Source organism: Puntigrus tetrazona, chromosome 3 (genome assembly GCF_018831695.1).
Source record: "Puntigrus tetrazona isolate hp1 chromosome 3, ASM1883169v1, whole genome shotgun sequence".
NCBI lineage: Eukaryota > Metazoa > Chordata > Actinopteri > Cypriniformes > Cyprinidae > Puntigrus > Puntigrus tetrazona.
The window spans coordinates 3831850-3847841 of record NC_056701.1 but is presented as its reverse complement, the minus strand read 5'-3'; the positions used below and the strand labels follow the sequence as shown (position 1 = coordinate 3847841).

General features: G+C 37.7%; 1 protein-coding gene across 5 annotated transcripts; it reads left to right on the top strand.

Moving 5' to 3' along the window:
- Positions 1–856: 856 nt before the first annotated feature.
- On the top strand, positions 857–15872 carry LOC122341930. Of its 5 annotated transcripts, XM_043235633.1 has the most exons (23): positions 1448–1548; positions 1929–2015; positions 2180–2272; positions 2471–2522; positions 2914–3069; positions 3727–3825; positions 4142–8335; positions 8628–8972; positions 9052–9408; positions 9524–9625; positions 9710–9790; positions 9966–10058; positions 10208–10282; positions 10460–10573; positions 10780–10935; positions 11333–11410; positions 12197–12304; positions 12689–12763; positions 12935–13030; positions 13862–13960; positions 14523–14541; positions 14743–14791; positions 14883–15872. In XM_043235633.1, exons 7-23 carry the CDS (start codon positions 8272–8274, stop codon positions 14958–14960), a joined length of 1989 nt encoding a protein of 662 aa, XP_043091568.1. In that variant the 5' UTR covers positions 1448–1548; positions 1929–2015; positions 2180–2272; positions 2471–2522; positions 2914–3069; positions 3727–3825; positions 4142–8271; the 3' UTR covers positions 14961–15872. The 5 variants fall into 5 exon arrangements, with proteins under 5 accessions (XP_043091574.1, XP_043091571.1, XP_043091568.1 ...); XM_043235635.1 differs by lacking the exon at positions 11333–11410; XM_043235634.1 differs by lacking the exon at positions 1448–1548 and having other exon boundaries at positions 1787–2015.
- Positions 15873–15992: the final 120 nt, after the last annotated feature.

Genomic DNA, 15992 nt, shown 5'->3' with positions numbered 1-15992 from the left:
TCCACTAGGTCTCGACCCCGCACCTGAGACACGTAGAAGTGAAAGTGAAAGTGAAAGTGAAAGCAAGCGTCCGTCAGCGATAACAGCTCCGATCATTTATAGCCAGCAGACATGATCTTTCTGGTTAATTTAGCATTTTTCATCTGTGTTTTGATGTCAGTCTTGCTGATGATCGCTGATGGTACGTACAGTGTGATCTCCTTCAGCTATTCAGGGGAGACAGGTAAAGGTGTAAAGGGGCACCTTATACACACACACACACACACACACACACGAGATGAACAATAGTTTTCTGTGCACTGAGGAGCGCGCATTATAAAAACACCCTTCATCACAGATGCTCTCCCAAAAGCGACAAAATTCACATTTTCGTGTACCTTATTGGCTACTTAAGGCGGGATTTAAAGCGATTTATTTTTAAAACATTTACAGGGTTTCTTGTTGACTCGAATCCCATAAGAAAACATGCGTGGCATGATAGCATCGTTTATACTCTCCCTGTTGTCCAGAGTTGCTTTTCTCCTCTAGTAATCCTTAGTAGAGATAGGTATAGTTTTTTTAGATGTCCACTCTCTCACCTAAAGTCCTCAATACGGCATCGATGCCAGACTATTATCTGAATCTTCCGCCATTTTGAGAAGATCGCCTTCTGCTGCAAACGCTGCCGATCTGAGCTACTCTTGCAATTCTCGATGAAGCGCGAATGACAAACAACGGCGACGTTTTCCCACAATCACGAAAGAAATCTAAATCACGTCCTGAATTCAGTAGCTTTCAAAATGGCGGATAAACAAAAGTTTCCTAGAACTCTCCTCTTATGAAATCTAGTGCTGTGAAACTTAAGACGTTTTTGATTCGCTTAATGGTCTTAATTAAACTTTATTATTATTATTATTTCTGTATTTTATTCTTTTTTGTTTAAGAAGGACTGGTTTTGCCATTGCCATTTCAACGTAATGGAGTAACAGCTTTATTTTTTCTGTTAAAATTCAGTCAACAGCATCATAAGGTAATACTTAAGTTTTGTTGTTGCAAAACTTGAATAACCTATTTAATAAACTTTAATTTCTACATTTGATGTTTTTCTTATCCTATATATTTGTTGTATGTCTAGACTGCAATATTCCTGACCAATAAAACTATTATATTTTATTCTATCCTATTCTATTGTATATTGTATTCTCTTCTTTATAGGGTTGATTGTTCACGGTCCCTCTGGTCCTCTGGTTGCTCCTCTGGGATCTTCAGTGGTTTTACCCTGTTATGTTGATGAACTCTTATCAATGAAGGGTCTGGAGGTGGAATGGAGAAGAGCAGACTTAGACACTCTGGTTCATCTCTATCAAGACGGTGAGAGTCGACCAGAGTCCCAGGAGCCGGATTATCAGGATAGAGCTCATTTCTTCACTGATCAGATTCAACACGGAAACTTCTCCCTCCGTCTGGACAACCTGAGACCTGAAGATGAGGGACGATACACATGTAGAGTTCACAAAGAGGGTCATTCTGTGTGCTTAGCAGAGATAAATTTGGAACTGGCTCTACTTGGTGAGTCAACCCATACAAAGTTTGCGTCTGTGTTTTGGAGTGAATTCAGCGATTCACTCTTTTTATGTCATTTTTACCTTTGGGTTTGTGTGTTTGCATGTCTGTGCCAACACGTGATGCTGAAATAGCTGTGGCCTCTATCACAAGGCCGTGGCGGTAAATGCAACCCAGTCAAAAGCGACACGTTCACTAAATCACCACAGTTTTTTCACCAATAGCCACTTTTTCCACTGATGGACCAGGGCCAACAACAACCGGCCCTTAACACAGCTCCCTTTACTAATGTGAACTTCTGACACAATTTGTTATTATATATTATTGATATTATTGATTACGCATCGCATGTTTCATTCAAACACCGTTTTGCATTTTCTCTCCAGATTTATATTTCCATCTTCATATGTTTCTAGTCGTCTGTCCAAATGCGATCATGCTCTTTGCTTTTGTCTTGTGGGGCGTTTCTGAAGGTGAGCGTTTCTAATTATTAAAAACAATTACAACACTTCACTGCCAGAAGCGTGCTCCTGTTTGTAATAATAAAGAAGCTTTCATGGTATTGCAGTGGACAAAATCACACGATGTGTTTGTATTTCATTGAATTCTTCATGATATCTGTTTTTTTTTGTTTCAGGATCTCTAAATGAGTCAATGTGTTGTTGCGCTCTTTATTTTCTGAGGCCTCTTATTTTATTCTGGGCGTTTCCATGCACGAATGAGTTCACAGGTACGATTTGTTTGATCCGTTCATTAGAGATCAAAAAAACGATAATGTCCGAAACGTGCAGACATCGTTTAATCTTTGTGTGCGCGATTTGCTAAAAGGAAAAAAATATATACTCTTTCAGTGGCATTTGCGTTTCTGTATGTCGATTGTTGTGTGTGCGACGACGATTCTAATCAATAAATACTTTCTCATTTACAGGCAACGTTAAAACGTGTCGAATACTTGGTTCTCTCAGTTGCTGTTTATTCAGGTATCATGAACACTGTAAAGTTTGTCAGAATCTTTTACATGCAGCAAATCTGAAACAACACCGTGACAAATCGCAACATGCAGAAATGCTAAGCAGCTCGACAAGATACGTGATTTATTAATATGACAGATCCTATGTGTTGAGTGCTGAGTCTCTATGTTTATCGCTTTTTCAATCTTTCCATATCAGTAGGCGTTCACATAAACTTCATCTAAAGCTAAACTAAACTAAAACTAATATTTCTCTCATGTTCATTCATCTTATCATGATGATAAGATATGTTTGTAAAACTCTTCCCGGTCACATCCAGATTCACTTCTTTTTTCAGCTTTTCTTTTCCTTGTTTTTCTGAAAACCGAATCGAATCAGATCTTCCCTGTTTCTCATTTAGTTTTAGTCACAGAGGTTGGAAAGAGAGATGACCAGACATCCGGACTGACCAGTACGATAATTGTTATAGTTGACTTAGTGGCCGATACGATCTTTGACATTCTGCCTACGTTGCAGTTCATCCTCTTCTTCTTCACTTTTGCGTCTCTCAGAGGAGGTGAGTTTGTGTTTGCCTTCATCTGTGTTCAGTTCATCCAGGTTTCAGATCAACTCGTTTGAACATATTCATTCTTCTCTAAGCCGTTTCAAAACGCTCATCATGCACTGAGAGTGATATTAGAGGATTTACAATAATCTGTGAATCAGTTGTTTTATAATACCCGACATTAATATAATTACTCCCCTGTTTTTAGGATTGATCATTGTTGTCGTTTTACCGGTTTTACTGATGGTGACAAATGTTTTTTCCGATGGTTTGATAGACTCACGTGATGAAACTGTGGTTTGATTTAAAGCATTGTCACGTATTATATTTAAATCCTGCTTTGTATGACCTCTATTTGAACACACGAACATATCAACTTCATTTTCAGGATAGATTTTGATCGAATATTCATACGTCGTTAGTTTAGCCGACAGTTTTTGAGCAACTTCACCAACACTGATGATCATTTACACATCTGCCAGTACTAGACCATCTCTCTATCTTTGGTGGTTTGACTTTAATCCAGAAAAAGCTGACTTTAGTACCAGTTTAGACGCGAGATGTCTCTGGTTTCTGATCTCCGTGTTTCTTCATTCAGTCAGCTCTAACCCCTGATCAGCAATGAAAGTATTATTGATCGAAACGTTCACGTGCTCTCATCTTTTTCAGGTTCAATTTCGGTCATAAGGACGGTGATGTTTAGCATTATAACAGTGATGTTTGCAGCGATGATCGCCCTTCACGTAATTGCACTGGATAATGATACAGGTAAAATGCCCTAAATGCAGTTTCTTTGGCGAATTTCGGTTGTTTTCCTCTCTATAGTATAGATAAGGCTGTGCAATGTCTCTGATTCTTCTGAAGCCACGTTCCCTTTTAGTCATTGCATGAACAAGAACGCGGTCATCCGGTGTTTGCTTGCATTTGATCAGAAACAAATGTTCTTCGTCTCATGCTTACTTGAGCTCTTTTACCATTTCGAGTTCGGAGAAGGTGATCACCGTAATCATTAAACAGCTGAATCAGTTACTGTGTGTTAGCAAGACTCTTCACTTTAATGTAAAACTCGTGCTTTGTTTCACAGATGCTATTGGATGGGGCTGTGTGACTGGATTTCTGCTGATACTGTGGATGGTTATCAAGTTTACGGGGCCAATATGGCTTTATTGCCCAGGGTGGAGTATTAATCGTCTACTTTGATCATCTCTGCAGTCTAAATTGATTGTGTCAGTCAGTACATGTAGAAAGATCAATTAACAGCTAAAATACAAATAGATGTAAATACTTAAATCAAGCAAACAAAGATTTTTATGTATCTTGTAGAACATAAAAAGTTGACTTTTTTGTGCATGTATATAGTTGTTTTGGACTTATTTTATCTAATCTAGGTAGACTGATGCAGGTTTGCTTTTTGTTCACATTAAACATGTAAAATTGCGTTGTGTTAATGAACTCTTTTGCGCTGATGACTGAGCTGATACTGAAAACAGGTGAGTGAACGTCACACACTTTATGCAACATGCGATACATTTTAAGAGAAACATTTCAGCAGTCACAAAGTTTATAACAAATGTATACCTTCAGCAATAATATTAATTATGAATTTAATTAATATGCCTGTGCTAAAATACTGTTAAAATTGCATTCATTTATATATACCCATTAATGATATGTACACATTTATTTTTTTCAGTTAATGGAGATCTGAGATCTGTTGTCTTTCCTTCTGAATGTTTCTTTGTCATATCTGTGACGATTTCAGCTATTTTTCCACATGGTGAGTATAAATCACAATTGTTTCGATTGCAAAACATTAAATTACATCATATGATTTTTTTTTTTTTATTTTGCATCTGTACATCATTTATATCAAGCTAAATTCAGTAAGTAAATAAGCAAGTAGGTAAATAAATAAATGCATAAATAAAATCTCCTAATAATCTGCAATGTCTTTAAATGTCCTCTAGTCCCTTAAAATCCTAAAAGCATCTGCTGAGTGTCAATTGATTACAGTGAACATGAATGAGTCTTTATATTGATTGGCTTCATTCGGATCATTAATTAGACTATATCAGGGATCTTTCAATGTCAGCCATTAAATTCAAAGTTTTCAAATTAGAATGGGTTTATGTGTTTTACATGGAAAACAATGAATCACTAATAATTCAGAAAATGGTTCACGTGACAGCAGTTAAGCTATTGAAACCATTGAAAATATATGTGAATAAGTAGTCATTTAATTTATATTTTAGCAGACAGCGATTATATTCAACAGATCCATTAATATTTATTCTCTCTCTGACCTCATGAAAAGTCTGCAGTTTAGTAGGCTGTAATTTCTAAACTGCATTGATTTGAGATTAAAAGTGACATGCAACATCAGGAGACATTTACTTATATTACAATATGCTCCAAAAGTATAAGAATATTTTTTTCTAAATATTATTAATTGGCATTTCTTGCCCTAAATGAAGAACATGAGTAGACAAACTACAGCTGACAGATCAACTGGAGAAAAGTCAGCCTCATTCAAGAGTAATCAGCATGTTTTTCTGCAAAAGTGAAAAACATGGATTGCAAAAAGCACTATAATACAAATATACAGTCAGTGCTCAAAATCTCGTGTTTCAACACTGATCAAGCTCTGACTGGTATAATGATGCTATTATTTATTGATAATGGTTTTGCACTGTGAGCTCTGTGTTTTAACTGTTTTTGTACTTGTTGTAAATGTAAATATATGCAGCCTTTTCTCCAACAAAAAAACGATCGTATTGGTTGTTTTTGCAGGTACCTTATTACGACTTAAATGTACGTTTTAAAGATAAGCACCATCTAGCAAAAGCAAAATGTGTTTTTTTTGTTGTTTGTTTTGTTTGAATGCAGTGTGCATAAACGTTTTATAAGCATATGCTTTCGTGATCACATGATCACAACTCATTTTACAACGCATTGCTCTACAAACTGAGCTACACGAACCCGAGTCACCAAGCAGCACAAAATAGTATAAACTATTAAAATGCAAATGTCCTGTTGCCGATAGGGGCGAAAATGTATTATACGCTCTGATGGGTCGTATTTCAGTGATTTGTACAAACGACCTGTACGGGCATGTTGGTTGGAGGACAGGTTGGACGCTTTTTTACTCTCTACGTATGTAATGTTAATTTCTTTACTAAAACAATAGCTGTAACACCTCAGTAAAGTTCAGTATCCGTGTGTATGTTGTGCTGATCTTGAGCTCAGATGTGGTTTCCTGAGTGTTTTGTCTGATCAGAGAGCAGTTGTTTAGAGTTCAGGCCAGTGGTTCCTAAGCTCTGTGTTCATGTAGTAAACGTGGTGTGGTAGCTGAGCACAACTTGACAACTGTCTTAGTATTTCGTTATTTCCGCATTAATTAAATAAATGTCTAGTACAAATAGTGTTTAATTAATACCATGTTTGCATTTTTTACCCTGAAAAAAGTGGAATTGAAATACAAATGAGCAATACGTGGGGCATGTTGTAACATCGAAAAAAAAATTCTGAACATTCAATATTTTAAAATAAACTCATATTTAATAATGATAATTATATGTGAATTAAACTGCTAATAGCAAAATCTAATAGTACAATGCTCCACTCCTGTGATTTAAACCTGGCTAGTGTCTTCTGCTAGATTGTTAAATAACTAACCTTTTAAGGTCACCCTTTTAGTCAACATTTGTGCCCTCAAATCTAATCTTTAAACATCGGAACAGCGTGACGAAGAAGGCTAAAGTAAACAACTATACAAGCAAAGACACTTTTGCAGGAAACTGCAGCAAAGGGGCAAGGACGACATCACAGTCCTGGAAGTCCAAGCAAATGCACCAATGCACCAGACCTAAGAATAAGAATAACCTTCTTATCTGCATCTTCATATTTTCAGTACTCTGATGGACACTGAAGGTACGTATGATCTATAAGATGTGCTAAAAATCACTTTACCTTGGTAAATTGTACTTTACAGTTTACAGTATGGATAGCAGTTAATTCGTGCCTTGACTTCGGTCCGGCTGACTCTCATGTTCTCATGTTACTTTGAAACCCTGACCTGGCTATGTGCCCAACGTTCCCGCTACTTCCTTTCGAGATCAGGTGGTGAACTTGCAAGAGCTGCCCCGGATGAGGCAGACCCTGCCCTAGCGTTGCTTTGTCCCATTTAAGTAGAATGCACCTGGAGTTTCAGGAGCTCTTTTTCTGTTTTGGGGGACAGCAGAAAGGTACTGCTGTCTACAAGCAGTGGTTGGCTCCACCATGGAGGGATTGGATGGTGGATGCCATCACCTTGGCGTACCGTAACATCAGGTAATTGCGGGAGGCCTGTGGGTGTCGGCTTGCAGCCCTGTTGTTTCTCTTGTGATCACTGGGTCCTCCGTTGCCTCGCACCTCAGACTAGGCGGAGTAGTTTAAGCTGTGACCGAAGGGGGACTTCTTTACCCTAGCTAGCATCCATGTCTTTATACTCCACGGTTTCTGCCTAACTGTGTTCCCTTTCCTATACTTGCCTCCATTCCACAGGATTGCCATGTCTTGTGCTCTGCCTCCAGTGGTTGCCCTAGTGGGCCCGCCGCTCTAACCTGCAGGATGTTGGGATGGTTAAGCATTGAGCTCCATTAAGCGTAAACCTTCTCAGCATAAACCTGACTGAGTGGTTGCATGCTGCCATCTTATATACCCATATGTATGGGGGAATGGCTTGGCATGCAGGTTCCACTCTCCAATTCTCATTGGCCTTTTCTGTTAAGCTCAGGGGTAATTGGGTCTTCAGGTATGACCCCATGAAGTCAGTCAACGTCTCTGTTTCCTCCTTCAGGGAACAAGGGTTACATGAGTAATTGAGACAATACAGACTAGATAAGCACCTAAACCAGACGCAGGTGAAAATCATGGATGACAAAGAGTACACCTGCAAGTTAGATTTTTTTGTATGGTTCTACAATGTGCTGTGCTGGTGGTTTAAAGCTCAGAATAATCTATGTTTGCATATATTCATGGCTGCAGTAATCAAACCATCAAGGTTTTTGTAATGCATTGTGAACATGGATTAGGAATGAGGAAAAATATGCTCTGGCTAGAACTGGTTCATCTGGATCTGTTACAGCAGAAACTGTTTCCTGATAAAAGCTGAAAGTTATATGTGTTTAGTTAAACATGCCTGCAACTGCTCACTGACAAAGAGGGAAGATTGTCATGTTTCATGTAAATATGAAACTGCTTATTATCATTTTAATAGCTGTCCTGAGGATGTGTGACGGTATGTTTTTTTTTGTTGTTGTTGTTTCAATGTTTCACTTTTCTTATATATTTAAATAATATTACCTAAATTATACAGAGATACTGTAAGTGGAACTACTTTGTGTCCTTTATATATTTATATAAATCTTTTATGATAAAGTTGGTTTATTAAATGAATTGAACTGATTAAATGTATTGTATTTGTTGGCAATTAAAACCATATCTGTTATGTTTTGTGTTTACGAGAAAATGTCATAAGTGTCATAAATCATTGATTTTTACATATGCAAATTATGTAATGGGATTTTCAGGGTTGATTGTTCACGGTCCCTCTGGTCCTCTGGTTGCTCCTCTGGGATCTTCAGTGGTTTTACCCTGTTATGTTGATGAACTCTTATCAATGAGGGGGCTGGAGGTGGAATGGAGAAGAGCAGACTCAGACACTCTGGTTCATCTCTATCAAGACGGTGAGAGTCGACCAGAGTCCCAGGAGCCGGATTATCAGGATAGAGCTCATTTCTTCACTGATCAGATTCAACACGGAAACTTCTCCCTCCGTCTGGACAACCTGAGACCTGAAGATGAGGGACGATACACATGTAGAGTTCACAGTCGAGAAGATTCTGGAGAGACTGTGATTCAGATAAAAGACGTTGGTGAGTAAAATCCTAATTTGAAAATGAATCTAGCATTTGAATTTGAAGATTTTATGCACCCATTATTTTGTTTTTCCAGAGCGTTTGCTGGTGTCAGGATCGAGTCGCTCCATATCTGCGTCTGTGGGTGAAGACGTGACTCTGAACTGCTCTGTAGACTCTCACATCACGCCTGAACACATCGAAGAGGTTTCGTGGAAGAAAACAGATGAAGATGAAGATATTCTGGTTCTGCTCGTCCAAAATAATGAGACTTTACCAGATTCAGCGCATGAGCGATACAGAGACAGAGCTGGGTTCTTCACTGCTGAAATCTCCAAAGGAAACTTCTCTCTCAGGCTCAAGAGTGTCAGAACTGAGGATAAAGGGGTTTATATGTGTCAGGTGTTCGCTGGAGTGCTTTCAGCCAATGCGACTGTTGTACTGGAGAGACTGGGTGAGGAATATTGGAATTTAAAGATGCTACCAAGTAAACCATTCCTAAATAAACCATAAATCTCAAGAATCATAACCTACCTTCAATGAGAAATTAAGACTGATTTTTATGACAGGTTTCTCTGTTTCACACATAATGGTGCTGATTTTCTGTATTTCTGCATCTGGATCTGCTCTTCTGCTCTGCTGCCTGATCTACTGCAGATCACGTGCCAAAGGTTTTTCTTGTCCAGCACACTTTTAATTATCCAGTTGGATTTCTTTCATTCCTTACCGATGTTGTTTTTGTGTCTTTATTCTAGTTTTGCATCTTCAGGTTTTGCTGGTGTTTTGTCCAAACATGAGTATGTTTTTTGCGTTCATGCTCTGGGGTTTTGCTGAAGGTGAGTATTTCAGTAGAACGGATGGCACCAGTATGAAGTAAGCATGATGTTTGATTTTAAAAGCATGTATTGTAGTGTTTTCACAATGTAGCAGTGGACTGATTCATGATCAGACTTAATTTCTTCCGTATAAATGATATCAGCTATTTTTCATTAAACTCTGACTGTGTTTTAGGATCTCTGCACGAGACTGCCTCCTGTTGTACTCTTTACTTTATGAGGCCTCTGATGTTGTTTTGGGCGGCACCATATTTAAAAAACTTTCCAGGTTTAATCTGCTTTTGTGGTTTTAAAATATTTATTATGCTATACCCTCCTAAAAATTAGTGACGCATATAAATTGTCCAATACTGTATATGCAAGTTACAAACGGTTTAAAATTGCATGCATTTTTAATTACCCTTTTTATTTTCACAGACATTATTAGAAGATGGATTGACTCTTCAAGCATTGATGTACAAATTTCAGTTTTTACCGTATTGTTTTTTTTAGGTCAGCAAATTAAAATACAGCAACAATTACTTTTTTATTACTTTTGGCCAATAAAAGATAGCCTATATACTGTTTATTTTAATGTGCACATGAAACATTTTCTCTAACAGTCCTGCTTTTGCACACTAGTTAAATGCATTGAGATGAAAAATCGTTTTATATGTGTGTTTGCTATAGTTCTTCTCAGACGCACCTGGTCAACAATTGTACAATATACAGAAGCTGATAAAGCAATGATAACTGCCCTCTTTATCTTAATGCTTCTGCTATGTCTCATTAAAGTCATTAAAGGTAGGTACGTGTTATAATATCAATGTAAATATAATTTAGTGTCTTTTTTGTTTGAGAGGTTTCTCCCCCTAAATGAAACGATTGTTTTTTTTAGTATAAAAAGTTTTCAATGTAACTTTTTTTGCGTGTTGTTCACCAGCTTTGCATGACAATTTATGCAAATGCGTACAGAGTATTTGTGTTTTGATCGTGAATTTCATCTTTAGGAATAACTAACATCGTTGTGGAGAAGAAATCGAGCAACGTAGAGACTCGTGAACGGATAAATCATGTATTACAGGGTTGGGAGCTTCTAAGCTGTCGTATTTTGCCTTTATTGCAATTCATTCTTGTGTTCTACAGTTTTGGAGCTGCTAAAAGAGGTAACTTTATGGTCCCGTTCATAAGAAATAATAAATGGTGTAGGAAATGGAAAAGATAAACATACTGGACAGAAATGCAACTTTTATATAACATTATATGGCTAGGGTCATGATTAAGATGTGCAGTATTTTTACTTTTAGTTCTATTAAATGTACTTTGCAATTATATATACATTGGGATTATGGTTAGGTTTGATGTAAAAGACATTTTAGCCAAATATAAGCAATAATATTTCAAGTCTACAAAAATGTACGTAAATGTCACATATGTTAATAAATAGCTATGTATAAACTTTAAAGCCAAGCATGGCACACAGACTTAAAATATTTATATTAACGCATACACATCTGAAGTTATCTCTGGCAGTAAACCTCAAGGTATTTTCTTCATACATAGCATTTTTTGTGACTGGAGCTTTACCACTGATAGTGATGTTGTCCGATCAGGAATGGTACCTTACATGTATACGCTTCTGTGAGTATTTATTTTGTGCTCTTTTTTTTGTTGTTGTAAGTGAAGAAGTGTAAGAATAAACTTCATTGTAAAAGCAAATAAAAATAGCAGCTTTCACAAAAATATTTGGCAGCTGCGGTCTCCAGAATAAACGCGTTTACAGCCAGAAAACGGTATCGATTTTACAGTAAGAAGCTAATTTACAAACGATAAAAATTCAATGTAAAGAGAAAGCTACACGAAGAATAAAAGCCCATCAAAAGTAGCTTATACTAATATATAGAAGGTGCTCAGAGTCATTCATGCAAACATTATCAGCATGGTAATACACACAACGCAAAGAAATGCAATAAACATTTATTAAACAACAGAAGATGTAACATAAAGCCTAAATGTGCATAACTGATAACAAAGCTATTAAAAAAAGCATGATTATTTAAAGCAACATACTCATGTGGAGTGTCACACAGGAAATATCATAAATTATACATTCATTGGTTCTATTTACTTCTAAAAACTCTACAATTTACGGCATTTTACCGTAAAATTACATTAATTGTCTAATTAGATGCTGTACTGTATTTTCCTGTATATATAGGAAGTCACTTTTTTCATACTGTTTTTACAAGATCTTACAGTTGTTTTGGTTTTTTAATGTAGATTTAAATGTCATGCCTTTGTAAAATTGAGATACAATCAGAAGAATAGACGATTTCCTAAACTGTGGTAAAGATACGTTAAAGCATGAAGAATACAAGCTAAATGGTTCTGTCAAACTGATTTTTGATGAATCGATATGTTTTTCAGGTTCAGAGTGGATTGGGAATTTAATACGATTAATTATCATGTTAGTTGTGAATGGAGCTCTTTTTCCGATGTTATTCCTATACTTCAAAACACTGGAAAATGAAAAAGGTATGATTATATTCCCGATATTATCAGTTTTAAAATAACGTTTTATATACAGTGCACGTGTGGAAGTATTTTCTCCCGAAGGGCTCATTGGAAATATTCACCTCTTGCCTCATACAAAAATTAAACCCCCGCAAAAAGTGTGTTTCTTAGAAAAATACAAGTAGTACTTAACTCTCTGGACACTTCACTTTGAAACTGCTGCGAAAGTAAAGTACGTAATTACGGGGTTGCAGAAATGTACGTAGAGGCTCGAATTTCCAATGAGCCCGCGTTGGAATAATTGATGTACATCACAAAATTTAGGGAAAAATGTGGTCTTCCCAGCAGACTTGGTCGAACATCACAGCATTATAAAGTCATCATAAAGCCATTTTTCTATTACAGATCGCTTTGCTTTGGTTTGCATGGTTGGACTTTTCCAGGTGCTGTCAATGATACGCTTTTCATACGACTATCTAGGTAGAGTATCAACGTATCTTCACCTCTTCTCACCGAGAGGATCTGGTTCGGTCTGAGATGTGATGTTTTGCACCTGTGATTTATTTCTCGGCGCATGTGACCATTATCTAATATCTCAAAAGCTTCCCGCGGTGCGTTAAGAGCTCATTAAATGTTCGTCTTATGTTACAGAATTTCCGCGCGTCCATGCTTTGTACGTGTTTGGAGCGGTAGTCCTCGTTCTAGTGAACTCTGCTGGACTGATGACAGAGCTGATCCTGCAAGCAGGTGAGAAGATCGTTCACCTGCAGATCAGATCAGAAATCACATGACCTGGAGCGACACGGGTGCTCGTACAGTGCTGTATAGAAGCGTTTGCCCCTGATATCTTCTGGTTTGGTGTGTGTACTGCATACTAACCTGCTAGACTCATCTATAGTTACCAGAAGCATTTGGTAACAGTTGCTGCTAAAGAGAGTTTTCCATTTTTTTGCTACAAAATGTGTTCAACCATTGCCTCTGTTTAATTCATTTCCCTAATAATTAAGTTCCTATTATAAAATACACTGTTGGGTCTGGATGCCCCTTTGAGGTTCTTTACCGCCGAAAGTCACTCTTGTTAAACTAAAGACAATTTAAGAGCTCGCAAGTGGCGTCTTCAGTTGCAAGCGAGAGCAAAACCGTCCAGTCTGCGTTGGTTTGCATCTGAAAGCCCCACTAGAAAACCTTCTTTTTATTGTGAAAAGATGAGAAAACACACCGTGTTACAAAGAGGAGCATCGCATCAGCGTGATTCGTCCAAGGTTGAGTTCTGAGATTAAGACTGTCTTCCCAAAGCGGCCTTTGTACGCGATGAGCGGGAGCTGAGTCCAAGATATGAGAGAACAAGCAATCCTTGAAGATACGCACGCACATCTGCTCTGGAAATTTCCATCATGCAGTCACCTAATGTCAACATTAAATCATATAAAATCACGTTTCATCTAACATACACACTGGACGAAATGCATGGTTGAAATACGCGATACACAAAATTGCGCATCTGTTACATCAAAGGCCCGAGGAGCTGTGAAAATAATGTAAATACGAATGTGTTGGTTGTTGCGCATCTATTCTCAGTAAATGGTGAACGCGCAGTGGAGGATCTGAGGATGGTCGTCTTCCCCTCTGAGTGCCTCTTCATCTTGATCGGCATGGCTGTAGAAATATTCACTTTCTGTGAGTAGAAACTGGATGCGTCACTTATTGTTTTCGTTACGTACGCTTCATCCAGCGGTCGTTTGCACGTAGGAATCAGATAATAACACAAAGAAAGGAGGTCCAATTTCTGTTAAAGGGGTCGTACCTTAAAGATCATTAAACGCTCACTCGCTTTAATGTTCAAAAACATTATTTTTCCAATACTGTATATTATTGCAACTCCTCTATTTTTCTACAACGACCATCCCTTTGACAAATATCCACATCAATAGCAACCACTTAAACTAATAACAAGTTACTTACCGTTTTAGGGGGGTGTGGTGGCTTCTTAACTTTTCTAAAAGTTAAGTATACTTGTATATCTCTTCTTTGCAAGTCTTTGTAACTTTAGGGATGCACTGCTTGTAACACCCCAAAGAGAAAGGAATTGCATATCGAAAAAAATAAGCACTTTATATCTGTGTCTCAGGATGGAGCTAAATGCTGATTAATTGATAATTAATCCAATCAGAATAAATAACTAGACCACTAAATGGACACAGAGTTGAATCACATTTTCTCTGTTTCTGCCCCATTACAGTGAGGTCTGTCGGCAAACGGTAAGTCTATATATTCAAACCGTTTTCCATGTAATTCTCTGTATTAAATGTTCTTAAAGAGATAGTTCACCAAAAAAATGACAATTCTGTCATTGATTATTCACCCTCGTGTCGTTTCAACCCCGTTTACACGAACTGAGATGTTACTGGTGAAATCCCAGAGCTGGTTAAGTGAAAATGTGCATGTATTTCGTAATACAGCAAGAAGCGAAAGAAAAACGAAGATAAGAAATGTGGGCATAGACGTGAGGTAAGAAGTCACGTGGACCTTCAAATCAAAACAAAAGCGTTAATTGATGCGTCTTTCCCTTTTAAAATGTAAAATCTTGTCTTCGACACAGAAAACCGAGTTTTGCGAAATGGATCGTTTGCCTGCGTTTGACTGTGAAGCCTCAGCAGCTGAAGACGGCGTCTGTTAGACTCACCTCATGCGCCTTTGTCTGTTGTGCCAAATTTTGTTGGTTGATATTCTGTTACCTTTAGCCGTTTTCGATGACTTTATCAAGCCTTTCACAACCGTGTTGCTTTCTACCGTTGACGGCTTGTTAGAACGCGCCCCGTTCAAGATTCGTGCGCGTGTTAAACGAACCGCATACAGACACGAGCCTTTAACCACAAACTGTTCAGTTACATTAACACCGTTTATATTATATACAATGCTTTTGGCCTTAACCAGAACCTGTTGGTCTGGATGAGCGCCGTGCAGTAAAGAAAGAAAATAAAACACTTCTGCTATCCAGAGAGATGAACGAGACCCTGATTTCCGCTAAACATGGAGCTAATTTTTGTGGCAAGTAATTGAAGCATGCTTTTCTCTTTTGAACCTAATTATGAAGACAAACCACAAAGATTTTCAGCAGCTTTTGCACAGTTTCATTGGTTGTTTTGGGAGATGATGAAGAGATTTGTGCCCACAGCTCTTATTATGATTAACTATGATCATTATGATTCATTTATCGGCCTTCTAGTTTGGTATCATGAAGCGGATTTTTGTGGCGCAGTCAACCAGATGTTCGTTTTATATTCAGAAAGCCGTCGTGTGTCACAACCAAGAAGCATGCGTACATCTCAAATACGTTTTGTTTGAACGTTGACGTAGCATTTTATGCAATATGCTGATGTTTTTATCCAGAAGCGTTTGCTAGCGTCAAGATCGAGTCGCTACAAGTGACGAAACACAAGGGTTCACTTACTATTTCTGACCCTGAACTGTGAACGATCGCTCCAAGTGTCTTACTGGTTTAGTCTAAGATGGCCGTACAATATATATTTTGTGTGATGTAAACAAGACAAACAATTTGGTACAATTTTAGTACAGTTTCGTTTCAGGATCTGTGGATGAGTCTCTTTATTTCCTGTGGCCTCTCTTTTGCTTCGGGTTGCTCCACATGTTAAAATCTTCACAGGTGTGACCGATTTGATTAAATAAGAGTTTGCATTGATATTCAGGT